At 45.1% G+C, this 23,808-nt stretch overlaps 1 protein-coding gene across 2 annotated transcripts in view; it reads left to right on the forward strand.

Annotated features, from left to right (window-relative positions):
* Positions 1 to 8,551: 8,551 nt before the first annotated feature.
* Positions 8,552 to 23,808, forward strand: part of LOC115192285 (solute carrier family 22 member 23) — a 43,982-nt gene continuing 28,725 nt past the window's right edge. For both annotated transcript variants that reach the window (XM_029750601.1, XM_029750603.1), the window contains exons 1-3: positions 8,552 to 9,607; positions 11,847 to 11,950; positions 12,602 to 12,756. In XM_029750601.1, coding sequence (XP_029606461.1) covers positions 9,170 to 9,607; positions 11,847 to 11,950; positions 12,602 to 12,756 — 697 coding nt within the window. In that variant the 5' untranslated portion in view covers positions 8,552 to 9,169. The remainder of the gene's footprint in view (positions 9,608 to 11,846; positions 11,951 to 12,601; positions 12,757 to 23,808) is intronic.

The raw sequence follows: 23,808 nt of genomic DNA on the forward strand, positions 1-23,808 counted from the left end.
TGGAGGTGTTCAGAACAAGGTTAAGGGTAGAGAAAGCTTGTTGGATACTAAGAAATCTTTGTTGTAGCACAAAATCCGAGGAGGGGCCAGCTGAGTATAAAACTGTATCATCTGCATATAAATGGATGAGAGAGCTTCCTACTGCCTGAGCTATGTTGTTGATGTAAATTGAGAAGATCGTGGGGCCTAGGATCGAGCCTTGGGGTACTCCCTTGGTGCCAGGCAGTGGCTGAGGCAGCAGATTTTCTGACGCTATACACTGCACTCTTTGAGAGAGGTAGTTAGCAAACCAGGCCAAAGACCCCTCCGAGACACCAATACTCCTTAGCCGGCCCACAAGAATGGAATGGTCTACCGTATCAAAAGCTTTGGCCAAGTCAATAAAAATAGCAGCACAACATTGCTTAGAATCAAGGGCAATGGTGACATCATTGAGGACATTTAAGGTTGCAGTGACACATCCATAACTTGAGCGGAAACCAGATTGCATACCAGAGAGAATACTATAGACATCAAGAAAGCCAGTCAGTTGAGTATTGACAAGTTTTTCCAACACTTTTGATAAACAGTGCAAAATAGAAATAGGCCTATCAGTTAGGATCAGCTTGATCTCCCCCTTTAAATAAAAGACTAACCGTGGCTGCCTTCTAAGCAATGGGAACCTCCCCAGAAAAGAGAGACAGGTTAAAAAGGTTGGAGGTAGGCTTGGCGATGATAGGGGCAGCAACCTTAAAGAAGAAAGGGTCTAAACCATCTGACCCAGAACGTTTTTGGGGTCAAGTTTCAGGAGCTCCTTTAGCTCCTCGGACTTAGTGACTGCCTGCAGGGAGAAACTTTGTAGCGGGGCAGGGGAAAAAGAAGGAGAAGCATCGGGGTTAGTCGCATTAGAAGGGGTGGGAGATGAGGAAATGTTGGACGGGCAAGGAGGCATGGTTGAGTCAAATAGGAATCCTGACTTAATGAAGTGGTGATTAAAGAGCTCAGCCATGTGCCTCTTGTCAGTAACAACCACATCATTAACTTATTTCTCAAAACCAATGTATCAGGTATCCCGCAAAAGCCAATATGGATAGAATGCAAGAATTGCCAAATATTTGCCATATTCTAATAATTCTCATGTGCCTATTTATTGCAATGGTCCGTGCAATGGTGAAACTTGCACTCAAGCAGGCCTAGATGATCTGAAACAATTTGATGTTGAAACTTCAAATTTCAGTGTGAAGCAATTCAGGTATTCTTGAAAGTTTTTTATTGTTGAATAAATGGATTTTGCCGGAATTAGGCATTTAGAATAACATTTGGAGTGGAGCTTTATAGTTGATAACAGCATGTGTACCTTCAAAATGATTTCACAATTTCGAAAAACAGTTTCCATCATCATTTGTCGCAATAAAGAAAGTTAGACAAAACTGTCATATCTTCAATAGACAAAGATAGGAGGACACAGGATGCAATCTTTACATATCATTTATTAGGAACTAATTTACACCACTATCTATCATGGAGAACAATACTCAACTAACTACAGTATATGTATTGCTCACAGAACAGTTACCAACCTAGGACCGGTGATAGCGCCACCTATTGGTTAGATGAGCCAGATGAGATGAGACATTTTCAGATTTAACACCCACTTTATGAGTATTCCACAAACAATAACATTAACCATTCTCATTGTAACTGGTAAGTAATCTCTTCACTTAGCATCAATAACATAACGTTACAGTGTGTTTCTTATATCAACTGAATAACTGATTCAATGTTTGCATTGTCATTTCACTTTTGTTTATTGGAAGCAAGGGTAGACTACCTTACTTCCTAAAGGAGATAAAGGTGCATTCTAGTCAATGAGAAACAAATATCTCCTTTACTTTCCAAACTCTCCAAAATGAGCTAGAGGTTTCCTAACTCTTTGAGAGCATCACAATTCTCCTCTAGGTGAATCTTTGTTGTTTTCCTTAACAAGTGCATTGTCCGTTGGTGGCCGTGGAGTACCTGTGTCCTGTGGTAACTCCTCACTTGCTGGACTGAGCTCTGTGCTGCATGTCACTGGGTCTGCATAGTCCTGTTCCTGTCTGCTGTCCTCATCTCTGTTGTCTGTCACTGGCTCTGCATAATCTGTTTCCTGTCTGCTGAACAGCAGATCAATGTGCCTACGTACTCCTCTACCATCCCCCACTAGCACAATGTATGACACAGACCCTGTGATTTCTTGAACCAGCCCAGGTATCTATTTAGGTCCATACCCAAGTTCTTGGTATAAGAGGTGTGGACTCGCGTCACATGACTTGGACTCGAGTCAGACTCGAGTCACAAATATGATGACTTGCAACTCGACTTTGACTTTAACACCAATGACTCGTGACTTAACTTGGACTTCAGCCATTTGACTCGACCTGACTTGATACCCTCCTCCCCAAGCCCAAATATAAAATATTATGCTATTTAAAAAAGTGTGCAGCGCATCAACTCTTCATTTAATGGATTACAGTTTGAATCGGACAGCAGCCAATCAAATTGGGCCAGCTGAGAAAAAGTTGTATGTGGCAGTGCAGAGGAACGTTGGCGGGAGAATTCAGATGGAGCGCTTGGAAAGATGATACCTCAAATTATTATTTTCGGATATAAAGACTACACTGTATCAACAAAAAACAGATTGCAACTTGCAAAACATGCAGGAAGAAAATGACAGAGGGAGGTGCAACATCTTCCAACTTTGTTCGACATTTGAAGCTGCACAAAGAACGGTAAGTCGTGGCTAATATAGCCGACAGCTATATCATTCATAACTTTGCTAGTGTAGCATGTTGGCTAACGTAACGTTAAATCAATGAGCCTCCACATAGTCAGTCAGTGTGGGAACATGATCATTGCACCCAAGATTGAGCTACAACTGGCTAGGCAGTTGGTAGCCTAAATCCTGCCTGATGTTACTGCTGTTCCTAAAGCCATTGACATATGTTAGCCTACTGTAACCACACACACAGTGTGTGTGAAGGTTGGGAGATTGTGTACAAGCCTACATCGCCTGATTGCGAGGAAAAGCAATAGTCGATCACTATTGGGGGGGTCTGTCTTATGGCTACCCATGTATTTCCATGGAAATATAAAGTTTATTTGGAAAGTAATACAAATATTTTTAAAAGCATTCATGATTTGCGCAAATGTAATATACTAACTATTACTCTTGTTAAAGATATGAAATGGTATTACATTTGGTGAAGAGCACATTATGACTTGTTTAGGACTCGAAACTCAAAGTTTTTGACTTGAGACTTGACTTAAGACTTGTTGGTCTTGACTTGAGACTTGACTCGGACTTGCCTGTCTTGACTTGGGACTTGACTTGGGACTTGAGTGCTAAAACTTGAGACTTACTTGTGACTTGTAAAAACAATGACTTGGTCCCACCTCTGCTTGGTATAAACTGAGTCACCGACTACAAAACTGCGAGCTTTTGCATGTTTGTCATGGTAAGTTTTCTGTCCTGCTTGCTTAGCCTGCACCTTACTCTTTAGGTATGGATGTATCAAGTCTAACGTGCACCTCAACTTCCTCCCCATCATCATCTCAGCCGGTGAAAGTCCATCGTTGACTGTGGCGTGACACGATAGCTAAACAACGTTCTACTCAGTTTTGTCCCCAACGAGTTGCCTGCACTCTTTTTCATGATCTCTTTGATCGTCTGAACGGCTCTCTCTGCCAAACCATTCGGCGCAGGATGGTGTGGTGCCGAAGTGACGTGTGATTCCAATCTTTGCCATGAACTCCTTACTGTTCTCACACACAAAACACTGAGCGTTGTCTGAAACAATCATCTCTGGAATGCCATGAATACTGAAACTGTTCCTGAGACACTCCACGGTAGCAGCAGATGTAGCTGAGCTCACTGGATATACATTCAGACATTTTGAGTGAGCATCTACAATCACCAAAAACATCTTCCCCATGAAAGGAACTGCATAGTCTATGTGTAGCCTTCTCCAGGGCGTACTGGGCCACTCCCATGGATGGAATGGTGCACTAGCAGGTGCTTTCCATTGCTCTTGACATGTGGTGCATGACTCTACCTTCCTTTCAATGTCAGAGTCCATATTAGCCCTCCACATATAGCTCCTGGCCAAACCTTTCATTCTGGTCATGCCGGGATGACTCTGATGTAGCTGCTCCATCATCGCTGTGTCCTCTCTCTGGAACAATGACATGGGCTCCCCACAGCACACAGCCGTCCTGGACACTGAGCTCGTGCTGTCTCTGTTTGTATGGCACAAACTCGGGTCCCACATTGTCACCTGGCCACCTCACTGTGTACTCACGGACCCTCGACAGGACTGGATCTTTCGCTGTCCAGCTCTGGATTTGCTGGGAGGTCATCAGTGAGATGTTCTCCTGGTCCAACATCAGCACTCGTTCCTCCGGTGGCGGACTGCTTGGACACTCTGGGAGAGGGAGGCACCTGAGAGCATCTGCATTACCATTGTCCTTGCCTGTTCTGTAAGTAATAACATACTCATATGCTCGTAGTGTTACTGCCCATCTCATTATTCTAGGAGAAGCCATCTGTGGCACTGCTTTCATTTCATTCAACAGACTGATAAGATGCTTATGGTCTGTACAGATTTCAATCGTTCTCCCATATAGATACTTATGAAACTTCTGCACCCCGAATATGATAGCTAACGCCTCCTTATCAAGTTGTGAATAGTTCTTCTCTGCAGGTGAGAGAGTGTGTGATACAAACCCTATTGGCTTCTCCCCCCCATCTGGCATGCGATGAGACAAAACCGCCCCTACCCTGTAGGGCGAGAGGCATCACAGGAAAGTATCAGTTATTTTCCTTCATCATAATGCACTAACACTCTGCTCGACTGCAACAGTTCTTTTGACAGTTTAAAGGCTTTTTGTTGTTCTGATCCCTAACACCATGGCTCGTCCTTCCTCAGCAGCTTGTGCATAGGAGCCAATAGTGTCAACAGATTCGGTAGGAAACTCTTATAGTAGTTTAATAGGCCCAGATACGATTTCAGTTCTGTGACTGTGGTAGGCATTGGTGCATCCTGCACCGCCTTTACTTTCTCTGGCACTGGATGCCGTCCAGTAGCGTCCACCCTGTGTCCTAGGAATGTCACTTCCTTCTCCATGAAGCTGCACTTACTCCGTTTCAAGCGTAGCCCAGCCTCCTCCAGTTGCTGTACCACTCTGTCCAGTGTTCGGATGTGGTCCTGATAATTTCTTCCTGTCAGGAGAATATCATCAAGATACACTGCACACTGTAGAATCTCCTCCATAGTGCGCTGGAAGATAGCGAGACTGGAGCTGACGCCGAAGGGAACCTGGCATAGGTGAACAGTCCCTTGTGCATGTTCACTGTGACATATTTCTTTGAATCTTCATCTAGCACAGTCTGCTGGTAAGCATGACTCATGTCTAGTTGGCTGAATTTTTGTCCTCCAGCTAAGGACATGAACATGTCCTCCATTTTAGGAATGGGGTACTGTTCGATTGATGACACTCTGTTTACCGTTACTTTATAATCACCACACACTCAGACTGGGTGCTGCCCAGTCTGAGAACTTCACTGGTTCCATGATTTTGTTGTCCTGGCAACGATCTAACTCAGCCTCTATCTTAGTTTTCATTGCAAACGCTGCTGACCTTGGTTTGAAGAAACAGGGTGTGGCATCACTTGATACATGTATCTTTGCTGTGAATCCTTTCAACGTGCCCAACTCATCCTTGAACACTTCCTCATTTTTCTTTAACACTTCCTGTAGAGCATCTTTGCTGTCATGCATCTTATTCATGGTATGCCAGTCCACATCCAACATGGTGATCCACCCTCGCCCCAGCATGTTTGGTCCTGACCCTGCTACAACTACAACTGCTAGCTCTTTGACTATTCCTTTGTATTCAACTTTCGCATTAGCTGATCCTACCATGTCCACTTTCTGTCCGGTATATGTTTTCAGACTGATAAAACATGTACCTAGCTCTGGAACCTTTGCTTTTCTTCCCTAGCCTAGCGTACTCTGACATTATTGTTACGCTACAGACAGTATCTATCTCATATTTCACTTCGCATCCCTGTACAGTTAAATACTGTCAAAGCAGAGGTACCTTAGTAATGGTAGTGTCCATATTGTGAATAGTGAACACATCCTCACTACACTCTTCCTCTTCCTGTATGAAATTTGCCCTTTTCGAATGCCTCCCCCCCCCCCCTTGAGTCGTTTTATGAGCCTGCGTGCTCGTTTTGTCTGCGACTGCAATTCTGCAGGCTCTCTTTATGTGCCTCATCTTACCCCAGGTGTGACACTTTTCTCCCTTGAACCTGCACCAATTTGTCCAGTGGTTGCGTTCGCCACATCTGTAGCATTTTCCCTCCTGCTGCTTCTTCACGCGCTCGTCTATTTTGTAAACTGTCCCTGTCGCCGGTCGCCCCCCTTCGCTCAGGCAGTTCAAATCCTTCATGTTCTTGTCGGCGGCTTCAATGGCCTGCACTTTCCTTACAGCTCAGTAAACTGTCCCTGTCGCCCCCCTTCGCCCTTCGCTCAGGCAGTTTAAATCCTTCATGTTCTTGTCGGCTGCTTCAATGGCCTGCACTTTCCTTAGCGCTGTGTCAAATGTCAAAATCTCCTCAGTTAAAAGGCTCTGCTGTATATTTAATAACACTTTCCTCTGGTTTCCTATTTCTTGAGTTGAATTTCCACCTTTGTACTATTTCACTCGGTTTAGGATTGACATTTGTATTCAGTAGACTCACCAAGTCCTCAAATGATTTCTCTACTGGCTTTGCCGGGCTCAGTAAATTCCTCATCAAGGTGTAGGTTTGTACGCTCACACAGCTCAGTAGAATGGCCCTTTTCTTTGCCGCGTTGGCGATCTCATTTGCAACAAAATAATGGTTGAGAACTTCGCAATATTCTTCCCACAACGGTGTCTTGTTGTCAAATGGTACCACCAATCCTACTGTGCCTGCCATCCTTTCTGTCGTCCAGTCACTGCTTCCAAAAAGAAGGCGAAGTATTTGCTAGCTTCCCCATGTCGATAACTCTCACTCGCTTAGCCTTTCCTAGCTAACTAGCATGCTAATATTCAGTCACGGTAGTTTCACCGTTCATAACTCATAAAACTCTAGTCTCACCGAAAACTTCTTCCGATTTAGTCTCGTCGCCAAATGTAGTATATTGAATAGACTAACATATAACTGGAGTACACAGGAGGTCATCTTTACTTGTCATTTAATAGGAACTGATTTACACCACTATCTATCATGGAGACCAATACTCAACTAACTAACTCTATTGCTCACAGAACAGTTACCAACCTAGGACCGGTGACAGCGCCACCTATTGGTTAGATGAGCCAGTATCATTTTTCACTCTATAACAAAAACAAAAATCCACCCTTGTTGAACTGATAAAAATGTAATTGATCTTTAGAAAATGTCTTCAACTATATCTGATTTTTGTCCGTGCAGCGTTTAAGGTGATATGAGCTGTAGCTGTTGTGAAGGAAGGTGTCAAGTGAGATAGTGTTTATACAGGACCTCCCGCCCCCTCCTACCAGTCATGTTAATGTGGAGCTATACGGCGCAATATGGAGCCCTCCGCATTGTTACAAATTTGGGAGGCGCACAGCGATGTGGTATGGAGCTCAATTTGGCCTCTGCATGCCTACAGGGGCTCCGCCATTGCGTCGCACCCTCCATAGGCGCCTGCGACCACATTTCCAATCAAGCAAAAATTGGCTTTAAACGTGGGTCAATGGGACCTGCCTACTGTCATACATTGGGCAATGCATTACACCAGAGAGGAAGAGGCGAAGCGAGAGGTTTCACTCTTGCCAAATTATGTCAAACATAAGCCCAATTCGGTTTCTATCGGTTTATTTTGGACCTAAACGTTTCGCCTACCTTCCCGTAGAAAAACGACTCCCATTGTTAGGGCGGAGACATGAGTATCTCGTTATTGTGTACTGATCTCTGATTGCACTCGCCCTTCGTTTGTGATCATTTGGTGCCCTCTGGCGTCATACTATCCACACATCACCTTGCAGAGGCGACAATGTGATAATTGTACAATAGGCTGCAACTGCAACCCATCTGTGTGACAGGCTATTGTCATCTCTAGAAATGCAAACGTTATTATCTATTTATGAGTCAGACGTTCTGACATGGATATTATAATCAACTGAGCTATATGGGGGGCTCGGTAGACTGTGATTGTGAGCCCCTCGCTCGCTTTAGTTGACACAAATCATTATAGCTTCCAACACAAAATCTTCAGCTAATCTACCCTCATCGACAATAAACACTAATTGTAGTATTTCGCATAAACTCGTCTTATTATTTTGTGGGAAATGGGGCATGGGCTAAACAAAGGAGATCTTTGTTGCCGTTTGGTAGGCCTGGGTTACGGCACCGATGCCCAATTGCGCGTGGAGTAGTGCAATCGCCCCGTAAACACGGACCAATCACAGCGCGGTGCACGACCAGGGCGGGCGGGGCTTGATTCTTTCTCAGACACTGGGTGTGTGATCGAATTGTTCAGGACTGGAGACCCAGACGAATAGAGAAATAGGCTACCTGTTCATGGAAATCAAACGGTGATCTCTTATTGTTTGAGAGCCGGACAAGATGTAGGATAACGGTTGGTTTTGTCTGTTAACTGGAGCAATGACCACCACCACCACAATACCTGCGAGGGGTCAAGGATTGGACAGGTGTGTTACCTGTGGAGCGCGTGGAGGGGCTAGCAGATGTGCAGCCTCGAGTTTAGACTGATCGGTCACCCACACCTCTTTGCCTGTGTGTTAGCCCCATATGGATGCTGTACCTGGTTGGAACACAAAGCACATGGTAAGCATGCCTTCCTCTCCGAGCCAACACCTTGCCTGTGTCCTCACCTCGGCTTCCCCCTGAGCCCCAGGCTCCACCTGAAACCGTTATTCTGTCGGCCCATTCTAACCGGAGCACCATGGTGAGATGACCAGCCACTCGGTAATCTGCCAGAGGACCCCATTCTGTGCGTCTTTGTTGGACACACAAGATCTGTCTGCCTGCGCTCTGGGTTTCCTTTGTAACAAAGGGTTTACGCAGAGCGGAGTGGACAGGGCAGCAGAGCGCCCGGAGTTTGGCTGTGGGGTTTGGCAGCTCTTTGTTGCATAGATGGCAGCGGGACCAGAGCGGCCGGTGGCGGAGGCGCAGCGGCAGGACCGGGAACAACCACCACCGGAGAACGGCTTCATGCCGCTGGAGCAGACACAGGCACCTAGGCTCCTGCCGCACGTCGACGTCTCGGTACTACCGTCTCTCGGGGGATTTGGGAAACACCAAAAACAGCTCGTTGTTCTGACGTGGATACCGGCTTTATTTATCGGATTTAGCCAGTTTTCGGATTATTTCCTTTTGGCGCAACCAAAAGGCACGTGCGTGCAGCCTCTTGTTAACGGAAGTAATTGGACCGTTGGTTCTTTAAAGTTACCGGTGACCGCCACGAACGGAGACATTGGTAAGCCCGTGCCTTACAGCGGCGGCATGGAATGCGAGTGCAAGGAGTGGAAGCTCGAGCTGCAGACTGGACTCAGTCAGAACGTGGTTACCAAGGTAACGTGTGCTCCATATACCATACCTTCCTTCTGATGATTTCTGCGTCTGAAAATACATAATAGGCCTAATCATCAGAATCACCAACACCGCATCCTATGCAACTATGGGGCGGGCACGAGCTAATTCTCAAAGAAATGTAGCCTACCCAGCACCATGGACAGCGCATGCACTCTGTCCAGTGTTCCATTCTGTGCCATAGGCCTACTGTAAAACAGATCACAGTTTGCTCTCAGAGCACACAGTAGTTCATTTTCAAACCACTTTCATTTCTCTTTTGACCTGAATTGGCATGATCAAAAACACACTGCACTCTGGAGTATAATTATCCATGCGAGCTAATTTAGTTATTCAGTGTTTAATGTGATATATGTGGCAGTGTAGCCCCTGTGGTGCTGATGAGAGCAGGAAATGTGATTATTCTATGATCCATCATAGAAGAAGAGTAGGTGTAGCTGTCTCTTGTTACCCCAACACATGAACCAGCATATGAGCAGGTTTGACAAACAATCTATTGAATCTTAAACTTCTATGAGATAAGGTTTCAGTGTGTGTGTTGGGTTAAAATAGCCATTAGATACACCTATTACAGACTGTCTTTCTTTCTCACACTGCCCAGGCCACTGCAGACTTATCACTCATACCCAAAGATCCTCTTCCTTTTTCCCTCTTATCCTCTTCCTCTCTTTCCCTCTCTCTCTCCTTCCCTCCCACTCTCTCCTCTCTTTTTCTCTCTCTTCCCTCTAGCTCCATCTCTCTCTTTCTCTCTCAATCCCTCTATCGCTCTTTATCACCCTACTCTCTGCTCCCTCTCCCTCTCCCCATCCTGCTCTCTCACTCTCTCGTCCTTTTCTCCCTCCAACTCTCTATCACTCTCTTCTCTCTCTCCGTCCCTCCATCCCTCTATCTTTTCCTCCATTCCTCTCCCCCTCCTCGTCTCTCACGCCCTCTGCTCTGGAACAAAGCTGGGGGCTCAGCAGGGTGTGAGTCACTGTTAAACAGCCATACGCTTTCTGCTTCACATCACACACACACACGAATGCACACATTGAACGTAAGCACACACACACACACACACACACACACACACACACACACACACACACACACGCATACACACACACCTTCACAGGCCTCTGTTCCCAAAAGCTGTTTTAAATGAACTACACTATTGTGTGCATTGACACTAAACATAGATTTTCTTATTATCTGATACTCATGAACACAGACAGGCTATACACACTAAAAGCTCTCTCACTCTCAATCTCACTGTCAATCTATCATTTTCTATTTCACTCTCACACACATGCACCCACAGACACACACACGGACACACACACACACACACACACACACACACACACACACACACACACACACACACACACACACACACACACACACACACACACACACACACACACACACACACACACACACACACACGCAGTAGCAGTATCTCTGGTTCCCTTGTGGTGTATGTTTGAATGGTACACATGAGATTACGACATGTTTGCACACTCAAACTCCATATCGACCTTCATGAATAATCAGCACATTCAGAGCATAGCAGAGGGAGAGAAAGAAAGAGAGAGAGGGGTGAAGAGTGCGAGAGGGAGAGGGAGGGAGAGAGAGCAAGAGACAGAAAGAGATAGAGAAAGAGTGTGTGAGAGACAAAGGGAGAATTAGAGAGAGAGAGAGAGCAACAGGAGAGCAAGTCAGAGGAAGAAAGAGACAGACAGACAGACAGACAGACAGACAGACAGACAGACAGACAGACAGACAGACAGACAGACAGACAGACAGACAGACAGACAGACAGACAGACAGACAGACAGTGTTGATAAATCACATCACTCTGTGCTGTCAGTGCCTTCCATCTGCACACAGGTTCTCAGGGTAAAAAACTCCAACCAAATTGTGCATAGGGATCTTTGAGTTTTGTCTCTATTCTCTAACGAGTGACTCATTACTCTTTCTGTTGTGGTGTTTGCTGTGGGATATAATGTTTTTGATAGATATATGGTGTATGTTTGTCCCTCTCTTTCTTTCACCACCAAATAAAAAAAATCATACCATGAAATTATCAATTTTGGTTGCATTAGGACCTAGTGTAATTATAAGAGGGGTGGGGGGAAAAGGTAATACAAAAGACTCACAACCAATAAGGATGTTTGAGGTATTATTTCCTGTTGTTAACAATATATTTAATTTCCTCTCTCTCTCTCTCTCTCTGCAGTGGAACTTGGTGTGTGATTCAGCCTGGAAGGTTCACATCGCTAAGTTCTCTTTCCTAGTGGGATCTATCTTCGGCTACCTGGTGATGGGAGTCGTAGCCGACTGGTACACTACCCTGCACTGTCCTCTTCTTCCATTTCACATCTGTGGCTGCATCCCAATTCTCCACATTTCACCCAATGTATGCACTTGCACACTCCCTGTCATGGATTCTAAAGCATCAGATTGGTGTAAGCATTAGTTGGAGGGAGTTTTCAAAATGTTTACTGTAGATCCATGACAGAGAGTTTGCAAGTGTACACTTCTGGAAAAGGATGGAGAATCTGAACACAGACTCTGTGTGTCAGTTTCAGACACATCTGTGTCTGTTTCCCACTCTGTGTCTGTATCCCCTTCTCCCATACATCTCAGAATAGAGCATCGTCTTGTGCTAAAACACCCTCTGCTCTCCGTGTTGAGGTTGTCTGTAGGATGAGCTGTAGCTATAGCAACAGAGGCTATAGAATAACTGGTTCACAACTCTCTGACCCAATGACCTGCTGACAACTGAACCAGGTTGTCAGGGGAAACAGACTGTAGAGGATCGGAACGTTCTCTTCCAGACCAAAATACTAATTTCTTCCTCTCCACTTCCATTTCACGCCATTTCTCTCACTTTCGCTCTGTTTCTCTATGTCTGCCCCCCTCTCTCTCTATGTCTGCCCCCCTCTCTCTCTCTCCCCCCTCTCTCTCCCCCCCCCCCCCTCTCTCTCTCAGGTTCGGTCGTCAACCGGTTCTGATCGTCTCGGTGCTGTTCATGTTGGTGTTTGGTTTGAGCGTAGCGTTCTCCTTCAACGTGACTATGTTCAGCACACTGCGTTTCTTTGAGGGTTTCTGTCTAGCTGGCCTCACTCTCTCCCTCTACGTCCTGAGTAAGTACTGTACCTCCACTTCCTGGTATCTACTTCCTACTCTATACGTTCTGCTTCCTGTTTCCTACCTGTATCAGATTGATAGATGTGCTTTGGTAAATTAGAGCTTGGTTGGTCCCTTGTTCAAGAAGGTCCTCATAGACCAGGGGGTGTTAATTCGTTTTAAACCTCAATGGTCTCTGAGAAGGCATCAACAATGTCTAATTCGATTAGATACACAGCATGAATAAGATGATTAGCATGAACTATCACTTAATGGTCTTTGATGGGGGGACCTTGACAAAGTCTGGCATACTGACCCCCTACCCCTGGATGGGGACATCCGTGTTGTCTCGCTTGTCCTTTATCTACAGCTATGCCTGGGATTCCATCCTACTACCCCCTACACCATATACCACCTAACCTCCAACCCCCCACTCATCTCCCTTGCCCCCTTTTATCACCAGAGAGATTAGTCAGTCAGTTTGAGGTTGGGGCTAAGGGGGGTGGGGGGGGGTTCTATGAAAGTGGTCTTGGGAAGATGGTTTTGAGGCTAAAATGTGATGAATATAGGATTTCTAGTTTAAATAGTTTTGTGGTGTACTATGCATGTGTTTGTGAATGTGTAGCCTCACATTTGCAAAGTGGATGCTGTCTTTAGATTGGTGTTGTTTGGGTGTTTATCTCAGAAGGCATCAAACAAAGGACTGTCTACAACCTCTAAGTCGTGTTTTCTGTGTGTGTGTGTGTGTGTGTTTGTGTGAGGTCATTGTTACCAGGCCGTACTAGAAGGGAGGCTGACAAAGCGTTTTTTTCCACATCATGACTTCTGCTAAAAAGTCTGCCATTACATTTTTTCACCTGATCATGTTCTTTCTCTAATATCAGCATTTCTTAACCTGTTAAACTATTGTTTGGGCCCTGTACAGGGCCCTGCAAGAATATAGAAAGTTACATATAATTTGAAAGCTACAGCCCTTGTCTTTTTGGAAATTTTATTCAAATCTTAGTGCTAGCAACTTCTCTCAACTTCTCAACATCATGTGATCTAGTGATATCTAGTGGAGAAACTGTGAATTGGACAGGGGATATATTTACATCAAGGAGAGAAAAAAATGAAGGCATGGCAAGTTGCAAAAAGGTAAAAGATCAAACTTTTTTTGGAACAGTAAAATGGGGTTAAAAAAAGAAGTACATTTCAGGTTTCTTTGGACTGGCTATATCTCAGACTCTATCATCAGTCCCACAGTTCTTACGCTTCTAACAGTACTAAGCATGTGTTTGTAGGATCTACTGGGGGAAAGTATTCAGACACATTGACTTTTTCCACATTTTGTTACGTTACAGCCTTATTCTAAAATGTATTTAAAAAATGTTCCCCTCATCAATGTACACACAATACCCCATAATGACAAAGCAAAAATCGTTTTTAGAAATCTTTGCAAAAACAGAAATATCACATTTATATAAGTATTCAGACCCTCTACTCAGTACTTCGTTGAAGCACCTTTGGCAGCGATTACAGCAGAGTAAAAATAATAATAAAAATCATCAGTAATCTACACACAATACACCATAATGACATAGCAAAAACAGTTATATTGAAATTTTAGCAAATGTATTACAGAAAATGAACATAAATTCCTTAGTTAAAAAAGTATTCAGACCCTTTGCGATGAGACTCAAAATTGAGCTTATGCGCATCCTGTTTCCATTGATCATCTTTTAGATGTTTCTGCAACTTGGAGTTCACCTGTGGTAAATTCATTTGATTGGACATGATTTGGAAAGGCACACACACAAATGTAATAGTCATTTTATTACTTGTTCAGCAGTCTTATGGCTTGGAGTTAGAAGCTGTTATGGAGCCTTTTGGTCCTAGACTTGGCGCTCTGGTGCGGCTTGCCGTGCGGTGGCAGAGAAAACAGTCTATGACTTGGGTGACTGGAGTCTGACAATTTTATGGGCTTTCCTCTGACACCGCCTATTATATAGGTCCTGGATTGCGGGAAGCGTGGCCCCAGTGATGTACTGGGCCGTACACACTACCCTCTGTAGTGCCTTATGGTCAGATGCCAAGCAGTTGCCATACCAGGCAGTGATGGAACCAGTCAGGATGCTCTCGATGGTGCAGCTGTAGAACTTTTTGAGGATCTGGGGATCCATGCCAAATCTTTTCAGTCTCCTGAGGGGGAAAAGGTTTTGTCGTGCCCTCTTCATGACTGTCTTGGTGTGTTTGGACCATGATAGTTCGTTGGTGATGTGGACACCAAGGAACTTGAAAACTCTTGACCCGCTCCACTACAGCCCCATTGATGTTAATGGGGGCCTATTCTGCCCGCCTTTTCCTGTAGTCCACGATCAGCTCTTTTGTCTTGCTCACATTGAGGGAGAGGTTGTTGTCCTGGCACCACACTGACAGTTCTCTGACTTCCTCACTATAGGCTGTCCCATCGTTGTCGGTGATCACTGTTGTGTCATCAGCAAACTTAATGATGGTGTTGGAGTCGTGTTTGGCCACACAGTCGTGGGTGAACAGGGAGTACAGGAAGGGACTTAGTACACACCCCTGAGGGGCCCCAGTGTTGAGAATCAGCGTGGCAGACGTGTTGTTGCCTACCCTTACCACCTTGGGGTGGCCCGTCAGGATGTCCAGGATCCAGTTGCAGAGGGAGGTGTTTAGTCCCAGGGTCCTTAGCTTAGTGATGAGCTTCGTGGACACTATGGTATTGTACGCTGAGCTGTAGTCAATGAACAGCATTCTCACATACGTGTTCCTTTTGTCCAGGTGAGAAAGGGCAGTGTGGAGTGCGATTGAGATTGCGTCATTTGTGGATCTGTTGGGGTGGTATGCGAATTGCAGTGGGTCTAGGGTATCTGGGAGGATGCTGTTGATGTGAGCCATGACCAGCCTTTCAAATCCCTTCATGGCTACAGACGTGAGTGCTACAGGAAGGTAATCATTTAGACAGGTTACCTTCGCTTCATTGGGCACAGGGACTATGGTGGTCTGCTTGAAACATGTAGGTATTACAGACTCAGTCAGGGAGAGGTTGAAAATGTCAGTGAAGACACTTGCCAGTTGGTCCACGCATGCTTTGAGTACACGTCCTGATTATCCATCTGGCCCCACGGCTTTGTTTTAAGATCTAGCTCACATCTGCTAACGAGAGCGTTATCACACAGTTATCCAGAACAGCTGGTGCTCTCATGCATACTTCAGTGTTGTTTGCCTCGAAGCGAGCATAAAAGGCACTTAGATCGTCTGGTAGGCTCAAGTCACTGGGCAGCTTGCGTCTGGATTTCCCTTTGAAGTCTGTAATAGTTTTCAAGCCCTGCCATTCTAATTGCTAACCACTTGCTAGCCTGCCATTTCGTCCTAGCTAGCTATTTTTAGCTTGTTAGCTGTCCATCGGTTTTTTATTACATTTAATGCACAGGCCTGAAATGGATTTGAATGTATTTGAAAATGTGTGAATGTGTTTCCTGTTGGAATTAATGTAAACCGATTATTTTCTACAGAGAGATGATTTTGAATTGAACAGTCATGATTGAGGCATACATTTTTTTTCTATTTAGCATACGCTTTTTTTGTTTTTTTAGCATACACTCTTATCCAGAGCGAATTACAGGAGGAATTAGGGTTGCTCAACTGATTTTGGGATGTTGTCAGCTCTGGAATTCTAACCAGCAACCTTTCGGACACTGGTCCAGTGCGCTTAACTGCTTGTCTACCTTGAGAGAAATTGATAATAAATATATATTGGAAAAGAAACAGTGAAACAAAGCTCCTTATTTATCCTGTTTCCCATTAAAATGTGAAAATGTACATGTGAAAATGTAACGGAGATGAGTCGGACATGGTTGCTCATGGTGACGTGATAAGGTAGCGCCCGCGACTTAAAAAAAAAATTCACACTTGATTTGTTCATATTTTTTTGTAAGGGTAGCCACAATCACACAATTTTTCTCTTTTCTCTCTCTTGCTCTATCAATCAAATTCAAAGGGCTTTATTGGTATGGGAAACAGATTTTTACATTGCCAAAGTAAGTGGAATAGACAAACAAAAGGGAAATGAACAAGGGAAATAAACAATTAGAAATTAACAGTAAACATTACACTCACAAAAGGTTTTAAAGAATATAGACATTTCAAATGTTATATTATTGGCTATGTACAATAGAGTGTTGTAACAATGTGCAAATAGTTTAAGTATGAAAGGGAAAATAGATAAATAGATAAACAGATTGTATTTACAGTGTTGTTTGTGCTCGATTGGTTGCCCTATTCTCAAGGCAATGGGCCACAAATCTTGCTGCTGTGATTGCACACTGCGGTATTTCGCCCAACAGATATGGGAGTTTATCAATGCTTAATTTGTTTTCAAATTCTTTGTGGGTCAGTTTGATCTATGGGAAATATGTATCTTTAATGTGGTCATACATTTGGCAGGAGCTTAGGAAGTGTTTCCACCTCATTTCATGGGCAGTGGGCACATAGCCTGTCTTCTCTCAATAGCAAGGCTATGCCCACTTAGTCTGTACATAGTCAAGGATGTTCTTAATTTGGGGTCAGTCACAGTGGTCAGGTATTCTGCCACTCTATACTCTGTTTAGGGCCAGATAGCATTCCAATTTGCCTTGTTATTTTGGTTGATTCTTTCCAGTGTGTCAAATAGTTATCTTTTTGCTTTCTCATAATTTGGTTGGGTCTAAATGTGTTTCTCTCCTGAGACTCTGTGGGGTCTGTTTGTGTTTGTAAACCAAGCACCAGAACCAGCTGGCTGAGGAGACTCTTCTCTAGGTTAATCTGTCTGTAGGTGAGGGATTTGTGGTGTAATGTGTTGGCATCACTTCCTTTTAGGTGGTTGTAGAATTTAACAACTCTTTTCTAGGTTTTGATAAACAGCAGGTATAGTCCTAATTCTGCTCTGCATGCATTGTTTGGGGTTTTGCGTTGTACACAAAATATATTTTAGCAGAATTCGGCATGCAGAGTCTTAATTGGGTGTTTGTCCCATTTTGTGAATTCTTGGTTGGTGCGTGGACCCCAGACCTCACAACCATAGAGGCCAATGGGTTCGATAACTGATTGAAGTATTTTTAGCCAGATCCTAATTCGGATGTTGAGATTTATGTTCCTTTTGATAGCATAGAAGGCCCTTCTTGCCTTGTATCTTACATCATTCACAGCCTTGTGGAAGTTACCTGTGGTGTTGATATTTAGGCCGAGATAGGTATCATTCTTTGTGCTGCTGTAGGCCCTCCTTGGTTCGGGACAGAAGCACCAGGTCATCTGCAAACAGTAGACATTTGATTTCTGAGTCCAGTAAGGTGAGACCAGGTACTGCAGACTGTTCTAGTGCCCTCGCCAATTCATTAATATTTATGTTGAAGGCGGTGGGGCTCAAGCTGCATCCCTGTCTCATCCCACGCCCCTGAGGAAAGAAATATGTGTCTTTATTGCCAATTCTTCCTGCACACTTGTTGTTTGTGTACATTGATTTTATAATGTCATATGCTTTCCCCCCAATACCGCTTTCCATCAATTTGTATAGCAGACCCTCATGCCAAATTCAGTCAAAAGCTTTTTTGAAATCAACAAAGCATGAGAAGACTTTACTTTTGTTTTGTTTGTTTGTTTGTTTGTTTGTCAATAAGGGTGTCCAGGGTGTATACGTGGTCTGTCGTACGGCATTTTGGGAAGAAGCCAATTTGACATTTGTTCAGGACATTGTTTTCACTGAGGAAATGTTGGAGTCATCTGTTGATGATATTGCAGAGGATTTTTCTGAAATTGCTGCTGACGCATATTCCGCGGTAATTATTGGGGTCAAATTTCAAATCAAATCGTATTCGCCACATGCACTGAATACAACAGACCTTACCGTGAAATGCTTACTTACGAGCCCTTAACCAACAATGCAGTTGTCAGAAAATAAGAGTTAAGAATACATTTATGAAATAAAAAATACAATTTTAAAAGTAGCACAATAGAAAAGGCTATATACCGGGGGTACCGGTACCGAGTCAATGTGCGGGGGCACAGGTTATTCGAGGTAATTGAGGTAATATGTACATGTAGGTAGGGGTAAAGTGACTATGCATAGATAATAAACAGTGAGTATCAGCAGTGTAAAAAAGGGGGTGGGGGGGTTCAATGCAAATAGTCTGGATAGCCATTTGATTAATTGTTCAGCAGTCTTATGGCTTGGGGTAGAAGCTGTTAAGGAGCCTTTTGGTCCTAGACTTGGTGCTGTCACGTCTGCTCCCGTTCTTCCCTCCCCCTGGCGCTTGAGGGCGCCAGATTACCCTGCATCACACGTTCCTGCCATCCATCACTCACACCTGCCCTCCCTCGTCACTCGAATCAGCGTTATTGGACTCACCTGGACTCACTTATCACATGTTCTTTTCCTCCCCTATATTTGTCTGTTCCCTTGCTCTGTTCCCCGCTGCTGCATTGATTGTTTTTGTCTTTAGTTTTAGTTCTTGACGCTGTTCCTGTCTTGTGTTATTTCAGTTATTTATTAAATGTTTACTCCCCGTACCTGCTTTGTCTCTGCAGCATCATTCCGCGTGACAGAATGCAGCAGCCAGCATACGAAGCATCAGGGAGTACTGGCATTCCGGTTGGTATGGTGGCAACCGATGGAACCGGGGTGCCTAGCCAGCTCGTCGGGCTTCCACGCCCTAGCTGGCTCAAGAGGTTTCCTTGCCCCGGTTGGCTCGGATGGCGCCCATCCCACGTTGGGCCTCAGCTGGATCGTCAGTTCTTGTTCGCCGAGCTGGTCCAGGAGTTTTTTGTTTTGTTGGTGACGTCGGGGTGGATCCCACCGCCGATGGAACCGGGGGTGCCTAAGCCTGCCCGTCGGGCTTCCATGCCCTGGCTGGTTCGAGAGGTTTTCCTGGCTCGGCGGCTTCCCATCCCACGTCACATGTCACTGGATCATCCGGCTCCCCTTCTTCAGTGCGATCGACAGGCGTCTTGCCTCAGCCGGATCGTCAGGCTCCCATGCCTGAGCTGGCTCACCAGGCTCTCACACTGCTATCGGTTCATCGGGCTTTCATGCCCCAACCGGCTTGCCCTGCGCCCATATCTCAGCCGGTTCGCCTAGGTGGGACGCCGGGTGGCGTCCCAAGAGGGAGGGGTACTGTCACGTCTGCTCCCGGTCTTCCATCTCCCTGGCGCTTGATGGCGCCAGATTACCCTGCATCACACATTCCTGCCATCCATCACTCACACTTGCCGTCCCTCATCACTCGCATCAGCGTTATTGGACTCACCTGGACTCACTTATCACATGTTCTTTTCCTCCCCTATATTTGTCTGTTCCCTTGCTCTGTTCCCCGCTGCTGCATTGATTGTTTTTGTCTGTAGTTGTAGTTCTTGACGCTGTTCCTGTTTTGTGTAATTTCAGTTATTTATTAAATTTATTAAACCTGCTTTGTCTCTACAGCGTCAATACATGTGACAGGTGCTCTGGTACCGTTTGCTGTGCGGTAGCAGAGAGAACAGTCTATGACTTGGGTGGCTGGAGTCTTTGACAATTTTTTCCCCCTTTGATGCCGCCTAGTATTGAAGTCCTGGATGGCAGGAAGCTTGGCCCCAGTGATGTACTGGACCGTACACACTACCCTCTGGTGCGCCTTACGGTCAGATGCCGAGCAGTTGCCGTACGAGGCGGTGATGCAACCAGTCAGGATGCTCTCGATGGTGCAGCTGTAAGATTTTTTGAGGATCTGGGGACCCATGCCAAATCTTTTCAGTCTCCTGAGGAGGAATAGGTGTTGTCATGCCCTCTTCACTGTCTTGGTGTGTGATATCCTGGCACCACACTGCCAGGTCTCTGACATCCTCCCTATAGTCTGTTTCATCATTGTCAGGCCTACCACCGTGGTGTCATGGGCAAACGTAATGATTGTATTGGAGTCATGCTTGGCCACGCAGTCGTGGATGAACAGGAAGTACAGGAGGGGACTAAGCACGAACCTGAGGGGCCCCCGTGTTGAGGATCAGTGTGTCAGATTTGTTGTTGCCTACCCTTACCACCTGGGGGCAGCCTGTCAGGAAGTACAAGATCCAGTTGCAGAGGGAGGTGTTTAGTCCCAAGGTCTTTAGCTTAGTGATGAGCTTTGTGGGCACTATGATGTTGAAAACAGAGCTGTAGTTAATGAACAGCATTCTTACATAGGTGTTCCTTTTGTCCAGGTAGGAAAGGGCAGTGTGGGGCACAATTGAGATAGCATCATCTGTGGATCTGTTGGGGTGGTATGGGAATTGGAGTGGGTCTAGGGTTTCTGGGATGATGGTGTTGATGTGAGCCATGACCAGCCTTTTAAAGCACTTCATGGCTACAGATGTGAGTGCTACTGGTGGTAGTCATTTAGGCAGGTTACCTTGGTGTTCTTGGGTACAGGGACTATGGTGGTCTGCTTGAAGCATGTAGGTATTACAACCTCGGTTCAGGGAGAGGTTGAAAATGTCAGTGAAGACACTTATCAGCTGGTCCGCGCATGATCTGAGTACACGTCCTGGTAATCCGTCTGGCCCTGCGACCTTGTGAATGTTGACCTGTTTAAAGGTCTTACTCACATAGGCTACATGAGCACACAGTCATCCGGAACAGCTGGTGCTCTCATGCATGCTTCAGTGTTGCTTACCTCGAAGCGAGCATAGAAGGCATTTAGCTCGTCTGGTAGGCTTGCGTCACTGGGCAGCTCATGGCTGTGTTTCCCTTTGTAATCCCTAATAGTTTGCAAGCCCTGCCACATCCGACGAGCGTCAGAACCGGTGTAGTAGGACTCCTTGAAAGCGACAGCTCCAGCCTTTATCTCAATGCGAATGTTGACAGTAATCCATGGCTTTTGGTTAGGATATGTACGTACGGTCACTGTGGGGACGACGTCATCGATGCACTTATTGATGAAGCTGGTAACTGATGTGATATACTCCTCAATGCCATTGGATGAATCCTGGAACATATTCCAGTCTGTGCTAGCAAAACAGTCCTGTAGCTTAGCATCTGTGTCATCTGACCACTTCCGTATTGAGCGAGTCACTGGTAATTCCTGCTTAAGTTTTTGCTTGTAAGCAGGAATCAGGATATAATTATGGTCAGATTTGCCAAATTGAGGGCTAGGCAGAGCTTTGTATGCATTTCTGTGTGGAGTTAAGGTGGTCTAGAGTTTTCCTGCATTAAATTCCCTGGCCACAAGGAGTGGTGCTTCTGGATGAGCATTTTCTTCTTTGCTTATGGCCTTATACAGCTCGTTGAGTGCGGTCTTAGTGCCAGCATCGGTTTGTGGTGGTAAATAGACAGCTACGAAAAATATAGATGAAAACTTTCTTGGTAGATAGTGTGGTCTACAGCTTATCATGAAGTACTCTACCTCGGGTGAGGAAAACCTCAAGACTTCCTTAATATTAGAGATTGTGCACCAGCTGTTATTGACAAATAAACACACCACCATCCCTCGCCTTACCGGAGGTAGCTGTTCTGTCTTGTCGATGCACAGAAAACCCAGCGAACTGAATATTATCATGTCGTCATTCAACCACAACCAGGTGAAACATAAGATATTACAGTTTTTAATGTCCCGTTGGTAGGATAGTCTCAAACGGCGCTCATCCAGTTTATTCTCCAGTGATTGCACGTTGGCCAATAGGACAGATGGTAGAGGCAGGTTACCCACTCGCCAACAAATTCTCAAAAGGTACCCGGATCTGCTGGGATTTAGGCCTGGTCCGCGAGCAGCAGTAAATTCTTAGCGTCAGACTTAATGAAAAAATCTTTGTCCAGTTTGAGGTGAGTAATCGCTGTTCTGATATCCAGAAGCTCTTTTTGGTCATAAGAGACAGTAGCAGAAACATTATTTACTAAATAAGTCATTCATTTTAAAGTTTTTGCTTTAATTAAGATGTTTGGTGCAGTATTTTTCAATAAAACAAATGTGCATGAAAACAAGTTGTCTATCAACAAAGACTTTATTGAAGAATCCCTACTATTGACCAATTACCGCCGAAGGGGCGTACACTTCGGCTCTGAACTTCGGCTTGCCTCCAGAAACATTTTTGTGTACCCGAACAGCCCAATAAAACCTCACCGGAGTCTAAAACGAACAAAATGTCGTCATAATATATGCACTGTTTCGGCTGGGAAGCATGCAGATGCCTTTAGGGCCTAGGCGAAGGTGAACACTGCTGCTTTGTAGAGGCGGACCTGGTCATAAAGGCTGTGCAAGTCCAGGGTTGAGTGGTGGGCCAGGTAGACGTTGGGTTTTTGAGGCACAGTCATGGGAATGCTTGCATTTATCCGCTGTATGGTAGCAGGGTGGAAGTCTTTTCATAGGTCTATCTCTCTCTCTCTCTCTCTCTTCTCTCTGCAGGTGATCACTTTCAGGCTTAGTCAGAAGATTGCCTCTTTTAAGGAGAAGGAGGGGAACAAGGCCAGGGGGTGGGGGAAGAGGACAGGGCGGGGGTGGGAGCTTTTGAGGGTAGAGCCACTTCAGCTGAGGTGAGAGCAGTGGGGGAGGGAGGGAGAGAGAGGGATCAGCCTTGGGAAGAGCAGAGGAGGGGAGGGAGAGCAGAGGAGATTAGGAGAGGAGGGGAGGAGAGGAAGGAGAGAAGGGGGGTCAGTGAGGTAATCAACACAAGAGGAGTCTTTCTCCCTTTAAGCTGGAACAAAAGTTCCCTGCCTGACTCAAAGTACTGTGTTTTTGTTTGTGTGTGTGTGTGCGCCAAATCAAATTGTATTTGTCACATGCTTCGTGAAAAACAGTGAAATGCTTACTTGCGGGTCCTTTTCCAACAATAAACAGTTAAAGATAAAGATTAAAACAATACAAATTGAAATAATGACACCTCCCCAAGGGGTTAAATTTTTGGGGGAGGCAGCAGGGGTTACTGCTATATTTAGCAAGTAATTATATACCAGGCTCTTCTAGAGACATCTTTATTGTGAGCAGTACTTGAAACTAGTGTCATACAGACTGCTACAGTATCTGTCTAATGAGGAGGTGGTTTGGACTTGGACTCGGGCTCGGGCTCTGGGTCTGATTCTTTTTGGTTTG

The sequence above is a fragment of the Salmo trutta genome, chromosome 4 (genome assembly GCF_901001165.1).
Source record: "Salmo trutta chromosome 4, fSalTru1.1, whole genome shotgun sequence".
NCBI classification, from domain to species: domain Eukaryota; kingdom Metazoa; phylum Chordata; class Actinopteri; order Salmoniformes; family Salmonidae; genus Salmo; species Salmo trutta.